The 27,686-nt window shown below is 38.6% G+C and overlaps 1 protein-coding gene across 2 annotated transcripts in view; it reads right to left on the reverse strand.

Moving 5' to 3' along the window:
* KCNIP4 (potassium voltage-gated channel interacting protein 4) overlaps positions 1-27,686 on the reverse strand; it is a 229,161-nt gene that overhangs the window by 27,215 nt on the left and 174,260 nt on the right. For both annotated transcript variants that reach the window (XM_039216594.1, XM_039216595.1), the window contains exons 3-4: positions 11,300-11,369; positions 3,362-3,432 (exon numbers count right to left, since the gene is read on the reverse strand). In XM_039216594.1, the coding sequence (XP_039072525.1) occupies positions 3,362-3,432; positions 11,300-11,369 (141 nt within the window). The remainder of the gene's footprint in view (positions 1-3,361; positions 3,433-11,299; positions 11,370-27,686) is intronic.

Here is a 27,686-nt window from a genome sequence, read left to right on the forward strand (position 1 = left end):
ACCAAGCAATTCCTTGACACCAGCTGGGTGTTCTACTACTTAAATAAATTCTGACCCTTTCTATCTGGAGCTATAACCAGATCCCACAGGTTAAGGGCTCAGTCCTACAAGATTGCCCTCCCACCACTTCAGATGCTAAGTGCAAGTCCAAGTGTCATCTATGCATCTGACTGATGGTGTTTTGAAAAGATAAACAAAATTGACAAACTCATAGCTAGGTTAAGAAAAAAAGAGAAAAGACTCAAATTAATACAAGAAATTAGAAATGAAAGGAGAAACATTACAACAAATGCCACAGAAATAAAAAGAATCGTAAGACACTATGAACAGTTCTATGTAAATAGACTGGATATCCAGAAAAAAAATGGATAAGCTCCTAGAAACAAACAACTTGCCAAGACTGAATCATAAAGAAATAGAAAGTCTGAACAGACCTATAACAAGGAGATTGAATCAGTAATCAAATAATCTCTCAACAAAGAAAAACCCAGAACCAGATGGCTTAGCTATAAATTCTGCCAGACATTTAAAGAACTAATACCAATCCTTTTCAAACTTTCCAAAAAATTGAAGAGGAAGGAGTGTTTCCAAACTCATTTATGTGGCCAGCAGTACTCTGGAACCAAAACTGGATAAAGATATCACAAGAAAAGAAAACTACAGGCCAATATTCCTGATAAATACACATGCAAAATCATCAACAAAATTCTAGCAAACTGAATCTAACAGCATGTTAAAAAGACCATACAACATGTCCAAATAATATTTATCCCTTGGATAGAAAGATGGTTCAACATATAAAAGTCAATTACGATGACATACCACACTAACAGAATAAAAAAGAAAATCACATGATCATTTCAATAGATGCAGGAAAAGCATCTGACAAAATGAACATTCTTTGATCATAAGAAAAGTCTCAATGAACCAGAAAGAGAAGGAAAGCTTCTTCACATAATAAATAAATATATAACAAGCCCACAGCTAACATGATGCTCAATGATAAAAAACCTGTAAACTTTCCCCCTGACATCAGGAGCAAAGCAAAGATGCCCAATATTGCCACTTCTATTCAGTAGAGTACAGGAAGCTCTAGCCAGAGAAATTAGGCAAGAAAAAGAAATCAGATGACATGATATTATATAAAGAAAATCCTAAAGGTTACACCAAAAAGACTTTTAGAACTAATAAATTCAGTTGCAAGATACAAAATCACATACAAAAATAAGTAATGTTTGTATACACCAACAATTTCTGAAGAGGAAATTAGGAACAATCTCATTTATAAAACATCAAAAAAATACAAAAGAATAGAATAAAATATGGAAAAGAATAGAAGAGGCTTAATGTTGTGAAAATATTCATACTACCATAGCTACTACCATACTACCATTCATACTACCATACTACCAAAGCTATCTGCAGATTCAATGCAACCCTATCAAAATACCAAGTGGTATTTTTTACAGAAATAGAAATAAACAATTCACTTGGGACCGGAAAAGACCATAAATATCCAAATCAATACTAATAAAGAAGAACAGGGCTGGAGGCATCACAATTTCTGATTTCAAAATATGTTACAGGGGCGCCTGTCAGTCAGTTAAATGTCCGACTTCGGCTCAGGTCATGATCTCACGGTTCGTGGGTTTGGGCCCTGCATCTGGCTGTCTGCTGACAGCTAGCTCAGATCCTGGAGACTGCTTCAGATTCTGTGTCTCCCTTTCTCTCTGACCCTCCCCTACTCACACACTCTCTCTCTCTCAGAAATAAATAAAACATTAAAAAGAAAAGTATGTTACAAAGTTATAGTAATGAAAACAGTATGGTACTGGCATAGAAACAAACATATAGACCAAGGAACAGAATAGGAAGCTCATAAATATATCCATGGGTGCACAGTCAACTGATCTCTGACAAAAGTGTCAAGAATACACAATGGGGAAAGGGAAAGGAGAGTCTTTTCAACAAATAGTGTTAGGAAAACTGAATATTCACACTGAAAAGAATGAAATTCCATCCTTACCTAAATCCGTACACAATTATCAATTCAAAATGGACTGAAGACTTCAAACTGAACCCATAAAACTCATAGAAGTAGTAAACACAGGGGAAAGACTTCATGATACTGGTTTTGGCAACGATTTCATGAATATGGTTCTAAAAGCACAGGCAAAAAAAGTATATAAACAAGGGATGACATCAAACTAAAATCTCCTGAGCAGTGAAGGAAATGATCAATGGAGTGTAAAAGCAACCTACAGAATGAAAGAAAATATTTGGAAACCATGTAACTGATAAAGGATGATCTCTAAAATATACAAGAAATGACTTCATCTCAATAGTAAACATCTAATAACCCAGTTAAAAAAAATGGGCTGTAGACTTGAACATACATTTCTCCGAAGATACACAGATGGGCCACCAGGTATGTGAAGGAATGCCCAACATCACCAATCATCAAGGAAATGCAAATAAAAACCACAATGAGATATCACCTCATACCTATTAGGATGGCTATTATCAAACAAATGAAAGAAAAGAAGTGCTGGTGAGGATGTGGAGAAATTGGAATGTTTGCACATTCTTGGTGGGAATGCACAACTGTGCAGCCACTTTATGGAAAACAGTATGGAGGCTCCTCAAAAAATTAAAAATAAAGGTGCCATGTGATCCCACTGCTGGGCCTTTACCCAAAAATATTGAAATCAAGATCTTGAAGAGATACTAGGGTCCTATATTCATTGTAGTTCTATTCACAATAGCCAAGATGTGGAAGCAACAGACACATCCATAGATAAATGAACGGAAATGCATGGTTTATACATGCAATGGAATATATTACTTATCCTTAAAAAGAAAAAAGTCTGCAAGATGCAACAACATAGATGAACCTGAGGTCATGCTGAGTGAAAGAAGCTATCACAGAAAGAGAAATACTGTATAATTTCACTTATATGAGGTATCTAAAAGAGTCAAATTCATAGAATGAAAGAGTTGAATGGTGGTTACCAGGGGCTAGGATGGGGGAAATGGGGAGTAGTTACTAACTGGCATAAAGATTCAGTTAAGCAAAATGAATAAGTTCTAGATGTCTGCTGTACAACATTGTACCTATAGTCAACAATAGTGTAATATACACTTAAAAGTTTAAGAGGGTATATCTCATGCTAACTGTTTTACAATAATAATAATAATAATAATAATAATAACAACAACAACAATAATAAATAAAAGTCTCAACAAGCAAAATAAAAGTTATTAAAACACTAAACTCAAAATTTCACAGTAAATTAGACCAAATTTCTTTCAGTGTGTCTAAAGTCAAATCATATGTATAGATGAAAAGTTTAAGGCTTACCTCAAAACTCACAGCTCCATTGTGGTCCGTATCGAATGCGTTAAACAGAAAATGCGCGTATGTTGTAGAATCTGAAATGTTGAAAAGGGAATATCATTAAGGCAGCATTTCAATATCTTACAGAAGACTGGCTTAGCATGCCCAAGCCTCCTTATATTTGGAAAAATTTGCTCTATCTCCTCTACTTGTGCTTTCTTCCCGGCTGCCCATCTTCTCTACGTAGAGGATTATGATTTGAGATTCACGGAAGTCAGCTCCCCACAACAGAGGCCATTGGCGACACCCATTCTCTGTAGGTTTCTGGCCGGAAGTGCTCTGAACACGTGGGGGTCTTGGGTGTGTTCCTGGCACCAAGATGAGTAATGGTACCTGGTACTGTAGGTGGGTGAGAGGACGAAGTGTGCCGCATCTGGAAATTGTTTAGTGTTTGGCAGGGGCTACTTCTGCACGTAAAATAATAAAAATGCTAATAGTGAGACACACATGAATTGGTATTTTTAGTCTTGTTATTGTGAATTTGTTCATCAGTTTTACAATTCAGATAAAGATAGGGACCTCTAAGGCAAGGTTGAGAAACTTGCCTAAAGTCACATAGTTGATTAAGGAATAAAGTGAGACATTAACTGAGTCCTTCTGATTGGAAAATCAGGCGAGCCATGGCCAGTGAAGTGGCCTGATGAACTTGGCAGTTTCTGTGACCACAATGGTAGTGTGTGGTCGTGAGGGACCCTAGGCCCAGAGTGGGATTCATGCCTCTGTGACAGCGCCCAGTCCCCAGCACCTCACAATGCTGCCTGATAACTCTGAAGTACTCAGAAAGTAACTCTTAAGTACTCTGAAATCCAACACTTCCACTTAGCTTGCTTCTAGTGGATTTGCCCTCTAGTTTTTCCTTCTTTCCCTTCTACTTTTTCTCCATTGTCTCCCTTCAGAGCTTACTGCTTTTCATGGTAAAATTATATTTTTTTCTTACTGTTTTCTTTTCTTAGTGCAGTTTTCATTTTTCAGTGCTTCTGTGCTTGACCCTTGATCAAATTTACTTGATTGTTTTAAATGTTTCATCTCATGGTTTTAGCTTTTTCCCTTAACCTTTTTTATATTAAAAAAAAGTGTAACCTTTAAGCTCATTGGCTCTAGCTTTTTATCTTCTGTTTAAAATCTCAACTCTTTCTATTTTATAACTTCTAACCTTTATTTTTACTGGGCTTGAACAAAACTTCTACTCACCTTTTCCTTTATAAATTGCTTTTCTAAAAGCTATCAAGGAATTAAGTCACAGTAGCAGGAGAGAATCATCCTTTCCCCAGATAAAGGAGGTCAGAGATCATAGAAACTTCCCTCCCAGGTCTCAAGCCCCCATGGCCCACTTATGGATGGCTTTTCCTGAATGCTTCACCCCAGTGGTAAATGCTATTGAAGCCCATATATTTCACAAGGTAGATTGTACACTCGCTCAGTGTCTCAAAATGATGATGGCATTTTCTTTTGCCTCTTACCTTTAAACACAATACAACAAACCACTTATTTTTAAACATATGAATTATTAATACTGTTTTCTGTGAACTAAACCAAGACCAAAGATTGGGTCTAAATATTATGCCTCATCATTGTATCTCAAGTGGATGTTCACATAGTATCGATGAGTTGAAGAAAGAAATCCTTTTGAATATGGGTTATAACCAAAGGTTTGGTTCTAATCAATTTAGTGCCATTGCTGGGAAGCTCCATTATGTTATCAAGATAACATTATCTTGATAATGTTATCAAGAATTGGCAGCCTGTCTTTTATTTACAAATTTGTTTAGCTCTCAACAGTACTTTTATATAGACTTCTTAAACTATTTAGTGTCCTATGGTGATATAAGTTGAAAGGTGGTGTGTTAAACTTATTTTCGGGGAGAGAAAAAGAGGTTCTGCATATTTTATAATGAGCTTCATTAAGCAGGTCTCCTGGTATCCTATTTAGACAATCAGAGTAAATGCCTTTACCTTAGCAAGCAGATGTCAACATGAATAATGGCTCAAGACAAACAATGTTGGCAATTATTTTTAAATTAAAAAAATTAGCTAACATGAACATACGATAATTAGCCATCTTCTTAAATGGGGTCACTCTAGCTTTAAAGCCTGACGCATGGGACACAGAGTCTCAAGGTTTGCTCTGATGTGGTACAGAGGACTCCTTGTTCCCCTAAATGTATCTTGGCGATTTCACCTGGATTTAAACCCGTTTTCCAGCCCAGATATGCTGTGCCGAGAGCAGTCATTACTACCGTAGTGAAGTCAGACTGCCTGGGTTTGAATTTCACCTCTCCCAAATATTAACTTCATGGCTTTGGGAAAGTTGTTTAACCACTCCGGGACTCAGTTTCCTCATCTACAAGATAACAACACCAGTATGCACTTCATAGGGCCATCATAAAAAGATTAAATGTGATACCATATTCAAAGTGCTTAGACTAGTCCCAGGCATATATTAAATGTTCAATAAATATAATCTATTGTAATTATCCTTTCACAACCACCTTAAAGAAATATGAATAACTTTTTTTTACAGATACAGTACACTTTCACTTGAAAAAGTTCTTGTTTTCTTGTGAAATCTCCATTGTGTGTCTAGGTGACCAGCATTCTAATTTGATGCAACTTCACACTGTATAAAGAGCAGTAGAAGTAAGTGTGTGATGAAGGGCATTGAAGCTTCTGATTGATGTTCTGAGCTTTGACTGGACAAGGAGAAGGATCTGAGGCCCTGGCAGCCTCTGGTGGGGCACAGAGATGGAGGAATGAAGGAAAGGGCCACTGTCCACAAACACTTCTATGTCAGGCTTCATCTTATCTTATTGTTATTATTTTTTTAAGATTAAAAACATTGTTTTCTTTTAATTTATTTTAAGAAAGAGTGCACAAGCAGGGGAAGGCAGAGAGGAAGGGAGAGAGCATATCCCAAGCAAGCTCTGTGCTGTCAGTGAAGAGCCCCACACAGGGCTGGATCCCAGGAACCTTGAGTCGAGATTATGACCTAAGCTGAAATCAAGAGTCAGATGCTTAACTGACTGAGCCAGTCAGTTGCTCCTTGTTCTTTTTGGGTAAATATTTACTAAGACAGTGACTAACTGGCATCCTGGATTCTAGATGTCAGTACAGTTTGGGGCTCAAAAGACATAACATTGATCTCTCTTCTCTCCACATGACCCGATGGGCTTTCCTTGGCCACATTTCCTTACACGTGACAAAAAAAGTTACTGAATTTGATATGTTGACATTGCTTTAGTTTCTTTACAATCTTACTGGTGAAGTTGAAAAGTGTGGAAATTTTATAGTTGGGGGCCAAAATTGAGGGTTGCTTGGGATAGGATGGTATCTTGGGTTTGATGTAGTTGTTTATCTACATTTAACAAAGGTGGAAAGTAGGAACAGGTATGTTTCGTGGCTTAACTAAGGTTACCTAGTTAGTTAATACTAGAGTTGATAATGAAATCAGGACATTCCAACACCAATTCCAAGAAATAAAGGGTGCTAGAAAGAAAACTGAAGACTTCTTTGTTCCACATTTTATAGATATCATAAAAGTATTGTTCTACAATTTACAGAGGAACAACCCGAGGCCCAGAGAAATACACCATTGGAGTCATGTGCCTTGGTGGTGACTTAGTCTGTCCACAAACCCAGGATTCAACTTCATCGTCCAGTCACTTTTACCCAATTATTTCTAGACAACACCAATAATACCGACTAAACCCTTGATTGAAAAAGCCATCAATGCACGTGCATTTCAGAGAACTTGAACAAATACAATCGGTTATCATGTTCCAGGCTGTGGATTGAAATCAATCTGGTTGATTTTTTCTTCCTACCACAAATCCCTACTCCCACTTGAATTCAAGCACAAGGTACAGAATTAGTTTAATGCATGTGAATAGGCAATTCATGCATGGTTACTGTGGTAAGGCAGGTTCATATACATGAATAGTAGTTTCTGTTTAATAAGGTCTCTGTAAATCACCCTGAAAATTCTTAGAAATATTATCTTAGGACAAGAAGGATACGTAGTAAATGTTGTTATGGAAAAAAAAAAAATCTTTATGTCCCTTGACCCCACCTGAGTGCCTCAAGAACCTTGCATACAGTGAGTGCTCAATAAATGTCTTCAGAGTGGAGCTAATTCATCTGTTCTTTAATAGCTATCAGGTGCCTAGTGTAGTAAGAGTAAGTGCAAAATCTCTACCACATGAGCAGGAGGAGCCCAGGAAACTGCACGTTTCACGAGCTTTTAAAATGCTCCGTGAGCTGAGAGAGTCCCAGAACTTCCACTGTACACGAAGTTGAAAAGGTATTGCTATAACAAGTCCAGTAACGGCACCAACCAGCCATTCATTTCCTCTCAGCTCATTTTATAGTAGGCGCACTTGTCCCCCATGAACAAGAGGCTTCCATTCAATCCAGTTGTGCTGAATTCCACACCACCCAACAAGTTGTGCTTGGGAAGCCATCTGGCTAAGTGGTAGAGAATATTGGGAGACTGACACAATACAAATTGCAGCAGGTTCTGTGCATAAGACAAAGTATTTTCCTAGAGGAAATGGTGAGACATTGTGATTTATGGACCCATCATAGTTAGTGCTCGTAATGAGAAACCTGTTGATTTTACACCAAAATAAATGGCTCCACCAAAAAGTGAGGATGGCCACAGCATGAATTTGTCTGCCTTCAAAGATTATGTTCTTCCCTGGAACATTTCCCTTTTTCTAGCAGCACTGCAAAATACAATTTGCATTGCGATATTAATTTTTTAAATTGCAAGTCATCATTCTTCAAATTATGTCATTTCCTTCAGTAATGCCTGGTACTTTTAGATTTATCTATTCAATTAACATGAATAATCAAAGAATTTTTAAGAAAGCAAAAGTAATTTTTCCTCAAATCCCTTTAGATTTTGCGAGAAGAATCATTTGCAAAGAACTGTGCTCAAGTAGATGTTCTCCAATGCCAAAATGCTATTTTTCAAATGAAGATAAATTTTTAATGTGGACCTCTATCCTATTTGTAGCATGTAATAACTTTCATTTGAGATAATAAAAACAAAAGAATTCCATTTGTGCTTGGTGCTTTGATATTACTGTTTATCAATATGCTAACAGACACTTAGATTTAATGTAAACATGATTTTTTCTTCAAAACTTCCATGGTTTTAAAATAACTTAGAAATATATGTTAATGAAATGATATTCTAAATTCTTTATTAATGCAGGCAATGGACCCATTGCAATCTCAGCATGAGGCCCCATGACTAGTAGCTGTCTGGAGGCTCTTAGTAATGAGAGGGGATAGGGGGCGTTGCCACCATGAGATATCCAATTCATGTAATAATGGGTCACCTTGCATTTTCTCAGAATTCTAATTTAATTCTTTTTAAGGGTCATCTTCAATGAAAATGCCAATATTGACAATTCATGCATGAAATTGTCTTTAACCCCCTAAAATATCTTAAACCAAAATGGATCTAAAACCAAAAGAGAATCTAATTTTTGTCTGAAAAGAGCTAATATTTAAGTCTTCTATACTTTCAAAATGCCTTTTGCAAGTATTCTTCTGGTGTACTGTGGTAGCCACTCTCTGAAGTGCATGTCCTTCCTTCCTTCCTTCCTTCCTTCCTTCCTTCCTTCCTTCCTTCTTTCCTTCCTTCATACATGTTTTCTCATTTATACTGTATGTGTCAGTCACTGTTTCACCACCTGTGATACAGCAGCAAATAAAACACAAAACCCTTTGGTCCTTAGAAGAAGACATTCTAGTGGGAAAAAAGACAATAAACAATGACAAAAATAGGTAAAATATGTATTATTGGTTGCTCTTGAGTGCTAAATAGAAACATAAACTTAGCATGGAGAGAATTTAAGGGGTCGTGGTTTCTGATAGAGTGGCTAGGTAAAGACTTCTTGACAAGGTTGTATTTGCTATATTTTATTTTATTTTACTTTATTATTTTATTTTATTTTAGTTTTTTAGAGACAGAGAGAGAGAGAGAGAGAGAGAGCATGAGCAGGAGAGGGGCAGAGAAAGAGGGAGACATAGAATCTCAAGCAGGCTCACAGAGCCCAACCTGGGGCTTGAAGTCGTCTGTCAGGAGATCATGACCTGAGCTGAAGTCAGGCTCTTAACTGACTGAGCCACCCAGGTGCCCCAAGAAGGTTGCATTTGAATAAAAGCAAAGGTGGTGGGATATTAAGATAGAAAAATAATCCCGGGCAGAGGGACTAACAGGTTCAAAAACTCTGAGGCAGCAGCATGACTGGTGTGCCGGGGAGAGGGCGAGGAAGCTGGTGAGGCTGGAACACAGTGAGTCCTTTAAGGGATGAGGAGTGAAGGACAAGGCGAGCAGGAGACCAGGGATCACAACCTATAGAGCACTTTACTGGCTGCGGCTTAGGCTCTGATGGAACGGAAGGTTCTGGGTAGAGCAGTGACCAGAGCTGGCTTACACTGACCAGGATTACTCCGGATCATGTTAAGAAACCCCTCATTGGGAGAGAGGGGAAGAGTCAGAATCAGAGACTAGTTTAGACACTATTGCAGTTACGTTGACGTGAGATGATGGAGCTCCTTTAAGCGGGAAGCAATAGTGGATGGTGTCAAGGCAATGGATGAACTTCCCTGCACCTTGGTTTCCACCTCTATTAAAAAGGCAGAGTCCTAGCTAGGGTGGTTGGGAGGTGGGGAGAGTATATGCCAGGGCCAGGCACATGTTCGATGCTTCACAGGTGGTAACTACTTCAGCCCAGGTCAGTTCACCTGGATAGCTTCCTTTGTATTTCCTCCCGGTCCATCAGCTGGTGTGCTTGTGCCTGAAGGTGCTCTCGTAATGCTAGGATTTGATGCCTCATCTTCACTGTACACCTCATGTCAACACTGCCCATCTGCTCCACTAAACTAGAACTCTCTTTTGGGCAGGTATCACACCCTATTCCTCTTACATTACCAGTACTTAACACAGAGCTGGGCACACAGTACGCTGTGTGACAAGTTTGGCTAGGCCTCCCATTGAATGACCAAAGGAGAGCCTATAAGGTCCAATGGCAAGTAGTTTTCCGCTCATCTTTAATGTATATGTTTTATCATTATGCTTTTCTTTTTTCTTTCCTAATTAAAATAATATTTAGAGGGGTGCGTGGGTGATTCAGCCAGTTGAGCGTCCAACTCTTGATTTTGGCTCAGGTCATGACCTAGGGTCGAGCGATGGATTCCTGCAAAGGCTCTGCACTGAGTGTGGAGTCTTCTTGGGATTCTCCATCCCTCTCCCTTTCCCCCTTTCTCTCCTCCCCCCACCAATAATGATAATAATAACAACATTATTATTATTATTTAGAGTGATATTAATTTTCTCAGATGTGGGGGAGGGGTGATAGTAAGAGGTCCTAAAAGACAAACAGCAGAAAGAACACTAGGTAAAGTTACAGAAAAATCTAGATTCTAAGCCATATCTGCCATTTAGTGGATGCAAGACCCTGAGCGAACAATTTAACTGCTCTAAAGCCCAGATTTCACATCTGAAAATGGATGATAATTATATTTGTCCTAATTTTGCATGTGTAGAGAATGAAATGATACCTATAATGCACGTTAAAGACCTTTGCAGCATTTTTAGGACCGAGCTATCATAGTCCAAAAGTGCTTGTACATTTGACAGCCATAGTCTGAAGCACCCAGTAATACTACTGCCTGTATTCAATTGAAGAGTGAAATCCTGTATATTTGACAATTTGTAAGTAGCTCACTTTTATGATATATTGGAAATTATATGCAGTTGTATGCTGTGTATTAATTCTTTTACATAGCGATTAAAAATGTAGAATCACACCATAAAAGACTAAACTGTACTCAAGATTGCAAGCATAATTCTAATGGAGAGTATGTTAACAAGTCTACGTTTGCACTTACCTCCCTGTGGAAAGAACTGTGAGTAAATCTCTTTGAAGGTTTCTTCATTAACAACACCACTGGGACATTCCTAAAGAAAGTCATAGAGAAGCAATATGAGCTAAGTGTTCATAAAACTCATCTTTTGCACATTTTGAAACAGAACTCTCTTTGCTTTGCAGTGCAAAGCGGCACCAAGAAAGTTAACTACCCATCCATTTTTTTTCCAGAGGGTAAAAGCACACAATAAGTTTCTCTTTGTTTCAGTTCTCACAGAATGAAAAAAAATTAGAGATGTAAAAATCTTTGCACATTAAAGAACACACTGCCACTTTTAAGAGCATATATGTTTATTATCAACAAGGTAAGACAAAATTATATTGTTCTTCATGCAGCAACGATATTGCAAGATGCTTATAACATGCTCATAGTTGGATTTTGGTGCTGTGTTCCTCTGGCAATTTGCTGGATCCTCATAACCTTTAGTTCAGGGAGAAAGTGGTGTGTTCCATTGGGCTCTGAGATGGTCCCACCAGGAATAGTTCCTAATTTCTGTTAACTGTTTGTTCGGGAGTGCATAATAACATGGATTGTACCAAGTGACCTTGAGTGAGAGAGGACCTCAAGATTTGTTTCATTTCTGGAGAGGAGGGTCTGAAAAGAGGTCTGAATGTAAAGAATTTCCGTTTTTGTTCCATTGGTGGAATTATTTAAGACTGATGGATACTGACCTTGGGAACTCTATTAATGTCAGATCACTGATCTGATGGGACCAGAGGTTAAGGCTACCCCTCCCAGAGTAGATTAGGCATTTTCTACAAAAAGAACTAAAATCTAAAATATTTGAAGTGGTCTGTGTCGGTGCTGAAAATGGGGACTAAGTAAAGATCTGAAACAAAGATGAGGGCAAAACTTCTTCCACTCTCTGGAGTTCAAGAATAGTCTAGCCAGGAATCTGAGGTGTACAGACCCCTTGAGTAATGAACACTGACAATCAGGTGACAATCTGACATCAAGTCACATGTGGGATGTTAACTGTACACTGAATATGGGGAAGTGAGAAGTTCTGTCCAATCTTTCTGAGTGGCTTCTCATGGACAGTCCCATCTTATCTGAGCTCCATTACTTTAGGGCTCATGGTGCTTCCACACTGCCTGGCTCTCCCCAGGATTCCCTAGGGAGCATCAGAGGTATGCTAACTTCCTTGTCTTTAGACAGAAATATTCTGTGTACTTTAAATTTGACACTGTTCCTGGGATCCTCAAAAATCATCTGATGTGGTTTTAAAGCTTCTCTTCCCCCTTATAATCACTGTTCCCTCATTAATAAACTTGATTTATCAACTTGATCTTTCTTTATTCCAATGAGCCAGTTATAACTGTAATGTGCCTTGAGAAGTTTTCTGTTTTCCCTCATTCATTGTTTGGAAAGGTAGGACCTTTGATATATGAACACAATTTGAAATAATGGTTTCAATGTCAACTTATGTTTACAGAGCTTGTCAATGCATATTTCTCCCATTTGAGCATCATAATAAACCTATAACTTAGGTATCTATAGTCACTGAGGCATAACTGGAGGTTCTGTGGTCAAGTTCCCTTTTACTCAGCTAGTCAATAGGGGAGCTGGGTTGTGGGCTTGAGACTTTCCAGATCACCACAAGATTTGGGATTACATGACCCTTGTAAAAATAATGACCCCAAGGACCTAAGTGGATTAGAGCAAAGAAAAGACAATAAAAAATGAATGCGAAGAAAAGCAAGTGAACTATTACAAGTTAATTTTATGTGTCAACTTGTCTGGGTCATGATGCCTGAGTATATGGTCAAACATTACTCTTGATATTTCTGTAAGGGAATTTTGGACAAGGTTTACAGTTAAATCAGCAAACTTGAAGCAAAGCAGATTGTCCTCCATAATCTGGGTGGGCCTCATAGAGTCAGCTGAAGGCCTAAATAGAAGACAGTTGGGATGCCTGGGTGGCTCAGCTGATTAGGCATCCAACTCTTGATTTCAGCTCAGGCCATGATCTCATGGATCATGAGTTTGAGACCTACATTGGGGTCTCTCTTCTCTCCTGTTCCTCTCCCACTCTCTCTCTTTTTCTCTCACTCTCTCAAAATAATACATACATACATAAACAAACTTAAAAAGAAGAAGGAGAAGAAAGTCTAATCTCCCCTGAGCAAAAGGGAATCCTCCAGCACACTGCTTTCTGACCTGATTTGCAACTTTGCCTTTTCTTGACTCTACAGCAGATTGCCTTTGGACTCAAACTACAACTTTGTCTTTCATCTCCAGCTTGTCTGCCCTCCCCCGTCAGATGTTGAACTGGCTAAACCTCCACAATCATGTGGGCCAATTACTTCAAATAAATCTCTTCCTGTTTGTAGACACATCCCTTGCTTCAACTTCTGTAGAGGACCCTGACTTTGATATAAATGAATGAACAATCAACAGCTACAACTACGAAAGGAAAAAGAAAGATGGCGTGTATCTAGCTAATCACTCAAAAGTTTTGATTAAACAACTCTTAGTTGGCAGCAACAGAACCAATTTTAAGAGTAAATAAACACTTTGCAGTCTGGCCCTCTGACACATGGCAATTGTCATTTGTTGGCTGTTTAACTCTGAGCAATCTGCTTTTGGGGTGATAAGAAGAGAGCAAATAGATGACTCTGCCACCAGGTGGCAAACTTGTGAAAGGTCCAGGGGAAACCTACCTGGGAGGTAAAATGACTCTTGCAAGAGATAAAGATGGAAAGTAAAGGGACATCTGCCCTTAGCAAACTTGTCATCTGCCTTTGATCACTAGAAGCGTTTAGTAGATATATCTTATAACATGAAATGAAATTTAGAAATTGGCTGTCTCAGATGTGTTTGTCTTATGTTCTATCACGCAGATACATTAGACAAAACCCTCTCCGCCATCTGAAAGCTCTTGGCCAAGTTTTTGGGTGGTCAGTCTCACCAGTGAATTTGTCTTTACCCATCTTGCACTCATTACATTAATTATATCTTTAACCAATGCATATTGTATGCTGATTATTCTCACACTTCTCAAGGAAGTAGAGGAAGCAGCAGCATAAACAAATCAAAGGTCTTGCCCTCATGGGGCCTGCATCCAAGCAGAAGAAGAAAGTTCAAAAACAAGACAAAATAGATAAAAGGAAATCCAGAGAGTAGGGATCTTGTATTTATTCTAATGAGTTCTTATGGAAAAGCAATGCATTTTACTGCCTTCAGGTGAGAATAAGTAACCAACTTCTATGGGACTTTAGTAATTTACAAAATAGTGCGAATGATGCAAATGATCTATTCTCTAACTTTTCCCTCATCTCTTTTGTGGAATGGTTTCTGCACAGAAGTAGTCTCTCCACCTCTCCATCAAGAATGAATTTGACCAGGCTGTGTGTACAGCTGAATGTACATGATCAACAATGCAACTATACTAGTAGGTTCACTCTTGCAACAAGCAAGCCCCCAAATATATGACAAGTTTAAAAGAATGTGGTGTATTTCTTGGTCATCTCATCATCTAACTTGATGGTTCTCCCCAGAGTCTTTAAGGGACAGAGACTAATGAAAGCGCGACCATCTTCATATGGCTTTCAAAATCTTTATGATTTTCTCATCCAGAAGGAGAAAGAGATCATTGACGAGTGTCTGTGGGAAGTGTGTATGGACTAGGTCTCTAAGTGCAAAGTGCTATGCATAATTTCCACTCTCATTTTGTTAGAAATCATTTAGTATGCCTACCCCAAACAATGAGAGAAGTCTCACATACCCAGGAGAAAGACAAGACCACAGATTTGGTGAATGGTTACCAGTGTCTGTCTTAGAAACTTATTTGAAATATACTCCATGGGACACCTGGGTGGCTAAGTCAGTTAAGCATCTGACTCTTGACTTCACATCTGGTGATGATCTTGCGGTTGGTGAGATTGAGCCCTGAATTGTGCTCTGCACTAACAGCATGTAGCCTCCCTGGGGTTCTCACTTTCTCTCCTCTGTCTCTGCCCCAGCTTCACACTCTCTCACTCTCTCCCTCAAAATAAATAAACTTCAAAAAATGATTATTCTGTGAAAATGTGCTATCTTTAGAAAAAACAAGTAAATAAAAATTGCCCATAATTATACTGCTGTAAGGCTATTTTGGTCACTTATCTATACATATATTAATATGCCATATAAATAAAACTGGGATAATACAAGAATATAGTTTTCATCTTATTATTTTTTAACTTAACAAAACATCCAGAACACTTCCCATGTCATTATTTTTAATGGATGCATAATTATGTATCCACTGGATTTATTATATTATTGGGTACTGAGGGGATTTCAGTATTGGGGGACTATGTAAGATTAATGATGTAATTAGTATTCTAGCACATACATCTGCTTGCACCTATGGTTCTTTCTTTAGGACTAATCCAGAAGGAGAATCACGAGACCAAAAGGTTTAAACCATTTTAAACTTCTTCATATGCACAGTCATATTGCTTTCCAGAAAGACTGCACCAATATGTATCACCACCACTGGTTTAGGAGGAAGCTTCAAATCTAGACAGACTGCTGACCAGAATCACATGGGGATTTGACATGCACCAAATTCTGTAGACAGATAGCAATAATTTGCTTCCCTCATGAATCTAATCATCACTCTGAAAATTGCCAGAGGACATAAAGGCATTTATACAGATCTCTCCAAGAGATAAAGTGATGTGTGTGTTTTGTGCAGATGAGGATGCATTTTTTAAAAAAAATTAATGTTTATTCATTTTTTGAGAGACAGAGAGATAGAGCATGAGTGAGGGAGGGACAGAGAAAGAGGGAGACAAAGAATCCAAAGCAGGCTCCAGGCTCTGAGCTGTCAGCACAGAGCCAGACATGGGGCTTGAACCCATTAACAGCGAGATCATGACCTGAGCAAAAGTCAGACACTTAACTGACTGAGCCACCAGGCACCCAAGGAATTATTTTCTTAGGTGCATCATAAGTCCTTATATGTTTACCTCATAAGAAAGCCTTTCAGTATTCCCTTAAAAATTGTCAGAACTCTGGTGGAATTCTATAGAAATGGTTGCAGTGATATGCAAATCAGATGCATTTTCTTGATAATATTTGTGCCCCCAACCCCAGCACTCCACTACCTGAAATCTCTTCCTGTAAATCATCTTGCTCTGGTGTACATCATCTCCTCAGGTTCAGAGCTATTGTTAAACACTTAGAAGTACTTCTTCAGGAATCCAAAACCAAGAAGTATGGTGCAAAAATATCATGAGAAAAAAAACCTGTAACTAAAAGGCCTTGTGAAATAAATGGTTCCATGGAGACCCTTTTAGGATATCTACAATGCCACATTTTTTAAGCATCCATACAGTTCACCAATGCTCACAGCTACTTCTGTTGGTAAGAAGAGTAAACTTGGTGATGGCTGTGAGGTGTTTCCGCTGAACATCCTGAGTTACTCCCAACAGAAATGTCTCAGCATCCATATTTCGTCTGAAGATCATTCTTTCAGTTATTCTCTCTGACAAAGGAAGTAGACCAACACCTCTTTGGGAAGTGGCACATGTAGATTGTGGACAGGATTACACAAACAGAACACAAAGGCTGGACCCCGGACACTCAAATCAGAGAAAAGAAAGAGAAAAACTCACATCACTACCCAAATCAGGTGAGTCCCCATCCATTCATTCCTCTGGCATGAAGAGGTGGCAGGTAAGTTGGCACATTTTAGAGGAAGTTACCTTCTGAAGTAGTACGATTGTTAGTTACCACACTTAGGATGAGCTGTGTGCAAAGTCAAAAGCAGAGACCAGCAAGCATTGAGACACTTGGATATGAGGTGACAACTCATGAAATACACTGAAAGGGAACAGCTGAAGTGGACAAGGCAAGGAGAACAGGATTTCATGTGTGGTAGACTCCAGGGCGATTGATCGACAAGGTCTTCAATGAACATGTGGAAAGATTGCATTTGGCCCCTAATGGTTGGGTGGGACCACATGACACATTCTATCTGATGAATGGAAAGGAGAAGGGACACTGTGATATCATGATTTATAATAAGAAATATATATTTGGTCTTTGTCCCTATTTCTGGCACAAAGCTACTAAAACCATTGGATTTTCCTAGGTTGCCAGAGATAAAAGTGTCTCTTACTATGTTAATAAGGGGACTTTTGGACGCACCTGATAATGGGGATTGGTTGCCCTGGGAGCCAGAGGTTTGATTAGAAGGTTGGAAATTTCAGTCCCACACCTCTGGCATCTGGGGAAGATGGGTTAAAGGTTGGGTATAATCACCAATGACCATTAATTTATTCAATCATGCCTGTGTAATGAAGCCTCCATAAAAACCCCCAAAGGACAAAGTTCAGAGAACTGGGTTGGTGAGTATGTGGAGATTGGGGGAGAATGGGGTGCCTGGAGGTGGGATGGAAACTCTGTGCCCTTTTCCCAGACCCTACCCTATGCATGTCTTCTGCCTGGCTGTTGTAATTAAGTTGAATTGTCGAACACCTAGATGGTGTTGGAGAATTGCCTGGTAGTGTGGGGAACTTTCCATAGGGGAATTCCTGGTTGATTTCTGATCACATCAGAGTTGTGATCAGGCCATTTTAGACACGTCATTTTTGGGCAGTGGCATATAATTATGGATGCCAGACATGCCAGAACTCTCTATTCTTTCTGGTTGTCAACCATATGCAAGATGGTGGCTGTTCCATTAATAAAAGCCCTTGAGGGACACCAATGAGCAAAAAATATCCTTGCTGATTAGAGATGAACATGGAGTCTGAATGAGAAATACCTCTTTTAACTTTTGCAGTCACTGAGATTCTGTTACTAAATAATATTCGGTCTGATACATGAGAAGAGGACAGAAAAGGCATTCTTCCCTTTCCCATAACAGCTAAATAGTTTTCTAAATAGTTTTATTGATTACATGGAGAGGAGATATTTGAAATTCATCTGAGAACGTAAGTGTACATATTAGTTTATACCTAAGTGAACTTAATCAAAAACTCTTAAGTTTTTCTTTTGAGTATGAATCCAACAGTTTGTTAATTATTTGCTATTTTACAAAGTTATAATTTAAAACTACTTTCAAATTACCACTCTGTTTACCACATAGACTCTATCCAATTATTATAGTTAAGATTCTGGTGGCTGCATTCCCCCCAAATCAGACAAAAAGTTTCCTTCCAGTGGATGCTTTAACAAGCGTAATTTTTGTCCAGTTGTGATCTACGCTACAGATATGTCATAACATTTGGGAAATACAAGTTTTTTTATTTTCCTAATTTTCAAGATGTGAGCATATCAATCTGAGTTATAGTGTAATTGTTTCATAGCCAAGACAACTGTTTATCCTTTGAGATTTTCTTTGAGATTTCCCACTAATTAGTTGACTAAGCTGTTGAAAGGCAACATCTCACCACCTTCAGTAGGAATCACTTTCACAGGACAGAGTGAACTCACTGATACAATAACTATGAAAGATAGAATGTTTCATTTTCAGAGACCTGCAATGGGAAGTCATGACTCTTTACATATTATTGTACTCTGCTTAATTCCTAATCCAAATGGGAAACCATAGTTTCTTGTAAGTTAAATTCCACTCCAGCGGTGTCTAGGTGGCTCAGTCAGTTCAGCATCTGACTTCATCTCAGGTCATGATTTCATGGTTCATGGGTTCAAAACCTGTGTTGGCTCTGTACTGACAGCTTGGAGCCTGGAGCCTGCTTTGGATTCTATGTCTCCCTCTCTCTCTGCTCCTCCCCTGTTAACAGTGTGTCTGTCTGTCTGCTTCTCTTTCTCTCTCTCTCAAAAATAAATAAACATTAAAAAAATTAAATTCCACTCCCAACTTCCCTCGTCTGGAATGGTGTTGCTCTGAAAAGTCACTCTCTTAGTAGTATGACCACTTAAACATGCCTGGCATTTCACAACTACAGGGGACATTTCAAAATTTAAATAGTGCTATGCCATGACTTGTACTGTTGATATTCCCAGGTACTATATGCAGACTTCTCTATTCCTCTTAAGCTTGGAGGCGGGATTGATCTTGATACAACCTAGCAATGTTTAGAAAAGAGAGTATTACAAATGCTTATCTGAAATGGATAAACACTCAACCAGCCCCTAGTTGTTTTTTTTTTTTTTTTATAAGAAGGCTCTATGCCCAAAGTGGGGCTTAAACTCATGACCCAAAGATCAAGAGTCCCATGCTCTACTGACTTAGCCAGTGAGGTGCCCCTCAACCAGCTCCTATCTTTTAAGAAATTAGAAAATCAATTTGCTCTGGGAGTTTCCTTGAAAAACTTGAGTGCAAATTTTTGGAACCCCTTGCAAATTTTTGGAACCCCTTGCACTCCCTCAAATTTTTTCCCCTGTAACTTGTCTGTTCTTCTTTATCCAATTTTGCTGAGGAACATTTTTAATGTCTGTGCTGTATTATTCAAAGTCATCACTTTCTCTTGTATACATCTTTCCCTAACCACCACTGCAGACAATTAATGGTTATGGAGAATTTTTGAAATCAAAATCATGGTTCTGCCACCACACCCTCATCACTGCTTATCATAAACATGTTCACAGAAATTAAGAAGAGACCACTACAGTCAGAAAAAGCACTTCTTATTTCAACAAGGATTATAAAATCCTTACTATAGTCAACCATTGGGCTACAAAAAGCTCACTTAAAATAATAAGTTGGCCCTTCAGGTGATAAAAGCTGATCACTAAGAACTAGAACTGGTTTTAAATTTCTGTTCTAAGGTCATTTATTCTCTCCCAATCTAAGTTTCCTCACCTGTAAAATGACCTCTAAGAAATCCTGACATCACATTTAAAAAACAACTAAAAATTAAAATAGACAATGTATAAAAAAGAAAAACATTAGGATACCACCAACATGATGGGTCTATTTTCCTGCTTTCAAAATTTGCAGGAGAACTTTCTATATTCTCTGAATACACTCTTTGGGCTCAATATAAATTTCATATTGAAAAAAATAGCAGAGAAGGACTTCTTTCTATAATATTAGAAAAGAGATGAATGCTGGGTGAGAGTCAAAATTCAATTCAGCTATTTGATTATGAGGATATGAGTACGTTCTGAGCCCAGGGATGTTCCAGGAATCCAGGGTGAAGCAGAAATCCCAGACACAAGTAAAATTTTCTCCACACCTTAAACTCTCTTCTCTAACTATAAGGAAAAGGGAAAAGACATGAGATTTACAGCCAAAACAAAAACAAAACAAAACAACAACAACAAAACCAAGCAAACAAAAACAAAAATAGCTCTAGTTCTAGTTCTGCTAACAAATATTTCATTGAAATGTCCCAGCCTCAAAATCTCAGCCAATGAAATGCAGAAAGTAATAGAATCCTATAGTGAGGAAATGATAACTCATTGACATTATGTATATAAAGATCCTAGCACTATTCTAGAAACTGCAAGTTTTGGTATCTTTTAACATTCTCTCTTCAACTCATTTATGCTGATTTTGCAAAAATTAAGTTGCTCAGGTTTTGCAGGAAAAGGCTTTCTGGGATCAGGCCCAAGTCTTAAACCTTTATTAGAATGCATGCAGTTACTTGATTTAAGGAGTCTGAAGAAAAGGATTGCCTCAATTATATGCAAAGAGAAGGTTCCTTTGGGCAAGACTCATTTTGTCAATTCTGACACAGTTACATTCTTCAGGTACCCAAAATCATTGGGGGTGGAGAGACAACAGTGCATGGAGAGAAGTCCTGAGTATTCACTTTCTATTGCTGTATGAAAATTACCGGAAACTTAGTGACTTCAAACAACACATGGCTTTTACCTCAGTTCTGTGGGACAAGGGTCTGTCATGGCTCAGCTGCGTCCTTTACTCAGGGTCTCACGCGCATGACTGGTTCTCCTCTGCACCTCATGGTGCTCCCCTCAGTTCATTCAGATTGTTGCCAGAATTCTGTTTCTTTTGGTTGTAGGACTGAGGTCCCCATTGTCTTGTGGGCTATTAGCTGGGTGCCTCACTTGGCTTCTTTCTCACGAGTTCTGATTTCCCTTATCTTTTAAAGGGGCTCATGTGAATAGATCAGATCCAGAAGGATGATCTCTGTATCTTAAATTCAACTGATATGGGATTTTAATTACACCTGTAAAATCTCTTCAGGGCAATAACCTGATTAGTGTTTGCTTGAATAACCAGGAGACGGGAATCATGAGCCGGGCCATCTTTAGAGGTCTGCTGACCACAGTCTGCTTCTTCTCCACATGGTTTTGTAGCAGTTTCTGTTTAACAGTCTTTTCTACAGGAAAATTCACTACTCAGAACCCTAGTTTGACCACACTGGAAAGGACTCTACCCTGTGCAGGCTGTGTTCAGCAGTGTACAGGACCCGCAGTGATGCCAAATGGAATATTCTTTTTATGAATGTTGTGAATAACATTCCATCTGCTGAGGGGTGCCCTGCCTTTATTTATTTCTGCTCTGTATCACCAAGGTCATTATGCAGATTTTATGAATTGATTAGATCACTTTCAAATTGGCATGATATCAGCCTAATGATATTGAAAAAAAAAGCACAATTGGATAAAAAATGTCTACTTAAAAGAACCGTGCAATGTTGGAAAGAATAAAAAACTAAGATGATGATATACAAGTAGACACACAGATGTATATGTACAGCTGGTTGTATGAGGATGGATTTTGGAGCTTTGCAACATTCTTAGTCTCATTTTCCTCACCTACCAAATTGGCTAGATTCTGGCTGTTTGATGACTTCACAGTGCCTATCATCTCTTGACTTTTTATGTGAGATCATACATTTTCCTCATCGTGTAAACCATTTTTCTGTATTGGTTTGCAGTTACTTATGGTCAAAAACACCTAACATAAGCAATGACCCTGTTTTCAGTTTATTGTGGTCCCTCTACAGAATGGGAAAATGAAAATGTGTTCACTTTATTGTTTTTAGACAAATTTGGTAGAAGTTCTACTGGACAAGGAAGTGTAATCTAGAGATTGCACATACGTGTGTATAAGTGTGCATGTGATGTTGATTAGATTTGTCTAATCTAGATTTTTAGAAGAACCTGTTTTAAGATGTTCAGTCTGAGGCAATACAGAGGTTGCAGGATGAACAAAAGTAGCCTTTAACGATCACCCTTGGCCTGCTGGGTGCCGAGCCAGGGTGTATAGGAGATGCGTGTTCTCATTAAGTCCTCATAACAAGTAAAAGAGGTAGACATTTTTTTACATGGTATGTAAGAAATGAGCTCACAGAGGTGTAAGAAACTTCCCTAAGCTTAGGCAGATATTCAGCCCTAGGACTGGGATTTGAACCCGAGTTTGACTATAAAGCCTTTGTATCTTACTAAGCTGCCTCTGTGAAAGGCAAGTGTAACAACAGACAAGAAAAATAAACTCATGGGGAACTTTGACCCAATATTTTTCGAACCTATTAATTCACACTCAAAAATGAAACATCATCGATCATTTATCCAACAAATATTCCTGGAGTGGCAAGCATGAGCTCCACCCATTTGGAGCTTACAGTCTATATTGAAGTAAGGCATTATTCAAATATTCACCCAAATAGATGTCAGGGCAAAACAGCATGAAAAATCAAACTGCTTTTCATAAATTAATTGAAATGTCGCATGTAAGGAGATATAGGATAGCTATTTCACTTGCTTTCCTGGGAAAGGTATAGCACACCGTCAATCCCAGCTCTAAACATATTTTATTATCTATTTCTTTACCTCTACTTTCTTGTTACCAATTCCGAGAAAGGAATTTTTTGTTCCTGTCTCGGGCATTTGCATCTCAGCAAGCTACAGGTTCCAGGAGCAGCCCCAAGTCTCTGAAGCGTGGCTAGAAGTCAGAGGAATATTTGTTCTGTTCAATTAAATTCTGTTTGCTACAAATATATAAGAAGTTTTACCCTTCTTTGCCCCTTGTGATTCTCCAGAGGTTCTTCTCCAAAGGGGACAGTTAGAAACTAGGGTCACAGCCTGGGAGGGCTGTCCTGCCTTGACCTGCAATGCTTCTAGGCTCCCTGTTGTGGGCAGAGGGGCCCAGATGCAGACCTGGGTCCTCGGTGCTCTCAGTCAGCTGCCCACAGTGCTTCAAAGGGGTGTCGGGAGCTCAGATGATGTGCCATTCAGACGGCCGGTCGCAAACGTTCCGCGTGTATTATTACAATATCGAAACACAAGGGGGCAGCAGTGTCCTCCATGATCGCTGGAAACCTGATTTCTAGTTCATGCTCTCAGAGTTCTTTCCCTAAACTTGGTGCAAGTCTGAATAGATTTCTTTCCAGAAAGCTGTTTGCCCTTTATGAAAGGTGACTGTTAGCTCCTGTTCCCAAATTAGGTATGTAAAAACATTAACTATTTCAGGGAAAGGGGCCCAGAAACTATTAATCTCCTCCATTCTGGATATTACAGTTGGAGTAAAATTACGAACTCTTTTCTGGAAGTTGAGCCACCCTTAATTTTAATCATCAGAGATCTGTAGGTTGTAGGTCTAAGGAGACAAATAAATAAGCAGGACAACAACAGAAATTCCAAGTCTGAAATTCGAATAAATTTGCTGTTAAGTGCATTTGGGTTCTGAGGTCAGACTGCTTGTATTTGCTTGGCTATATTACTGAAGAAAGTTTTAAATCTTTACAACAGAGGGAGGGATGGGCATGGAGGAGGACACTTGTGGGGATGAGCACTGAGTGTTATGTGGAAACTAATTTGACAATAAACTATTTGTAAAAAATAATAAAAAAATTAAAAAAATCTTTACAACAGAAATAATAATAATAATGCCTATCTTGGGAGTATTATGAGTTTTAAATAAAGATAACCCATATGCAATGTTTAGTGTGATAGCTGGCTTTAATTCTGATGAGCATGATTTCTGTAAGGGTGGGGGGTGAGCTCTACGAATCAGTTCAGATTTGTTCTTTTTTCCCTTAATGGAGAATATTGTATTTATCCTTATCAAATGCCTTCTATTTATTTACTCTCACAGGGTCTTTATAATCTTAAACCCATCTTCTTTTTTCTTAATTACTTATTGTTCTAAACTGTAGCCTGTGGAATTTGATAGCCCCTGGCTAAAATCCACTCATATCACTAGTTTGGGACTTTCCAAACTTTAGAAGAGGTTATTTAACTTCTGCAAGACTGAGTTTTCCCATCATGCATTTATTCATCAAATAGTTTTGAAAATACATGTCAGAGAGTGTATCAAGTGTTGGAGGTAAAACAATCACCAGGACAGATTAAGCTCTTGGGAGTTTGGAATCCATCAGAGAAGGCACGCATAAATCAAGGAGCTGCACAGATAACCCTTTAGCCAGAGTAGTGATAAGGGCTCCAGAGGAAGTGTGGGAAACCAATCTAATCCAGGAAGGGTCACAGAGAAGACCTCCCTAAGGATGTCACACTTAAGTGACTTTAAGCAAAGACCTGGAGGATGAGAGGGAGTTAGCAAGAGCTGGGGGAGAGGTCAAGGGCATGTGCAAAACTTGGGGGAGACTTCAAGGACTGAAGAGATGGCAAATGTGCAGGGAGTGATAGTCTCAGACCCAGGTAGTTAATCCCAGGCCTGCTAGATATGTTAAGAATCAAGGTCTTTACCATTCATGTAATAAAGGTAATATGCTGGGGCGCCAGAGTGGCTCAGTCGGTTAAGCCTCCGACTTTGGCTCAGGTCATGATCTCACAGTTCGTGGGTTCAAGCCCCGCATCGGGCTCTGTGCTGACAGCTCAGAGCCTGGAGCCTGCTTCAGATTCTGTGTCTCCCTCTCTCTCTCTGCCCCTCCCCCACTCACACTCTGTCTTTCTGTCTCTCGAAAATAAACATTTAAAAATTTTGAAAAAAAGAATAAATAAAGGTAATATACCTGTTTTATAGGGCTCTGGAGAGAAGTAAGTGATCCTTACACAAAGTCCCCAAGCAAAAGGGCATGTCACATTCTACACAATCAATATTACTCTGTTTTATTTTTGTCCTACCAGAGCTGAATTTCTAAGTCTGGTGTAGTAATTATACAATGCATAATTCTTTAGCATCTACTCTGTACCAGGCTCTCTGCTATCAACTGAACAAACAGGAAAGAAAGACTAGATAATGGTCTTGCCCTGGTGGAGGCTTTCCACTGATCAGCTACTGTGTGGGTGGCTTTACTTCACCTGACCAAGAGTTTCAACATAGTTGAGAATTTAAAGTCTCTTGGGGTGCCTGGGTGGCTCAGTCTGTTGAGTATCAGACTTCGACTCTGGTCATGATCTCACAGTTCATGGGTTCATGCCCCGCGTTGGGCTCTGTGCTGACAGCTAGCTCAGAGCCTGGAGCCTGCTTTGGATTCTGTGTCTCCCTCTCTCTCTGACTCTCCCCTGCTCACATCTCTCTCTCTCTCTCTCTTTCTCTCAGAAATAAAATAAAAACATTAAAAAGAAATTAAATTAAGTCTCTTGCTCCCAATTCCCCACTGGAAAAAAAAAAAAAAAAAAAGCAAACACACAGAATAAACTCACATTGCCATAGCTTACAACATAAATAATTTAGGATTATTACTTTGTATGTAGGAGTTACCGCTGTATCTTTCTTTGCTCTTGATAATAATTAATAACAATAATGATGATAATTTCTACAATGCATACTTGGCTATGGTGATGCTGATTAGGATGGATCTCAATACTATTGTAAATGCTACTGAGGTCTTAATGATACTATTTTAAGAGCTAATATTCTTCTATTTTTTTAACTTTATCTCTTTATTTTGAAAGAGAGAGAGAGTGTATGAGCAAAGGGAGAGGGAGAGGGAGAGAATCCCAAGCAAGCTCCAGGCTGTCAATGCAGAAACCAACCTGAGGGTCAAACTCACAAACTGAGATCATGACCTGAGCAGAAATCAAGAGTTGTACGCTTAACTCACTGAGCCACCCAGGCACCCGGGAGCTAACATCCTTGTAGAGAGCTGGAAATCTAGCACCCTATTAGATGTAGCTGTATAGATACATTTACCCTGATAACTAAAGTAGTCTAACTCTTATTATCTTCACTATATTAAACACTACACATTCATTTATTTATTTAACATAGAACAATCTTGACTTTTCAAAAGTGTTCCAGACATAGAAATGAATCATCAAATCATAAAAACGACCACTTTTACTCTTCATTTACATCTACAACTTTTTCATTTTTACAGCTCATTGATATTCAAGGCATTCATTTTGCAAATATGGGGAAGGCATTATTTCAATCAGTAAGAGATCCTCTTCAAAACTCATGTTATATAAGTTTGTGATAACAATTTCTTTTCTCTCTAGCGAGGCATGACACTACAGGCTTTACGTTCCTGCCACGTAATGAAGTAAAAACAATACATATTTTCCTTAATATCTTAACAGATATTTTCATTTTCTTGTTCACCAGCTGTTAACCTTACTGCTTCCCAGAGAGAGATTAGTGTTTGGATTTAAATTATGAGAGCTTTACCTCATGTCTTCCTGTTTCATTGCTGTTGTTGTTGTTTGTTGTTGTTGCTCTTTTCGTAGGGAGATGAGAAGTCTGAGGGTTTTGTTTTCTATATAACCTCTCAAAATTATCCAAACATTCTCGCTTTATCAAAACCTAACATACCTAGTAAGATAAGGAATATTTCCTCTGGTGGTTGCAATGCATGGTTGAAAAAGCACACTTTTCCCCACAGAGAATCGAAATAACTGTATTTTATCTATTTTTTTGAATTATACTTTCATTCTCACTATGAACAACTAAGGTTGTCCTTCTTTAAGAATTATTTCCTTGACTCTACCATCAGAAAAGTATTTGTCACATCTTTCCATATTGTTTGATTTTTGCATTTTCCCATTTTATGCCTCTGCATCAGGCACTGTAAGTAATCTCATCCAGCTCATCACTTCAGAATAAAATATGAACAAACTATTACTGTAGAACACAAATTAATCACCAAGAGTACATTTATTACTGGTATTATGATTCCTCCATTTTGTGACTATTATAGTTTTGAATAAATGGAGGCATTATTATTTAAGATCAAATTTCAGGTAAAGAAATAGACTTTCTGTGGTGGGGGCTGTGGGGGTAAGTGGGTTATGGGGAAAATATGGAAAGATGAGTTAGTGGTGTTTTTGACAAATTGAAGTTTGAAGTGTGTGATGGATATCTAGGCAAAGGTGGAGAGTCAATAATCAGGAATGAACCTGGAGCTCAGGAAAGGGGTCTAAGCTTCTGTCTATGGATTTGTGTGCCTTTATCAGATAGATCTAGAGGTCTCTCAGAGAAAATATAGAGTGAGACATATCAGGGAGCACAATACACAGTCTTGGGGAACAGCAGTAATTAGAAGATGAGAGTAAGTGATCCAAAAAGGCG

This window comes from Hyaena hyaena, unplaced genomic scaffold, assembly GCF_003009895.1.
Source record: "Hyaena hyaena isolate Hyena2069 unplaced genomic scaffold, ASM300989v1 scaffold_640, whole genome shotgun sequence".
In the NCBI taxonomy this organism is placed as follows: Eukaryota; Metazoa; Chordata; class Mammalia; order Carnivora; family Hyaenidae; genus Hyaena; species Hyaena hyaena.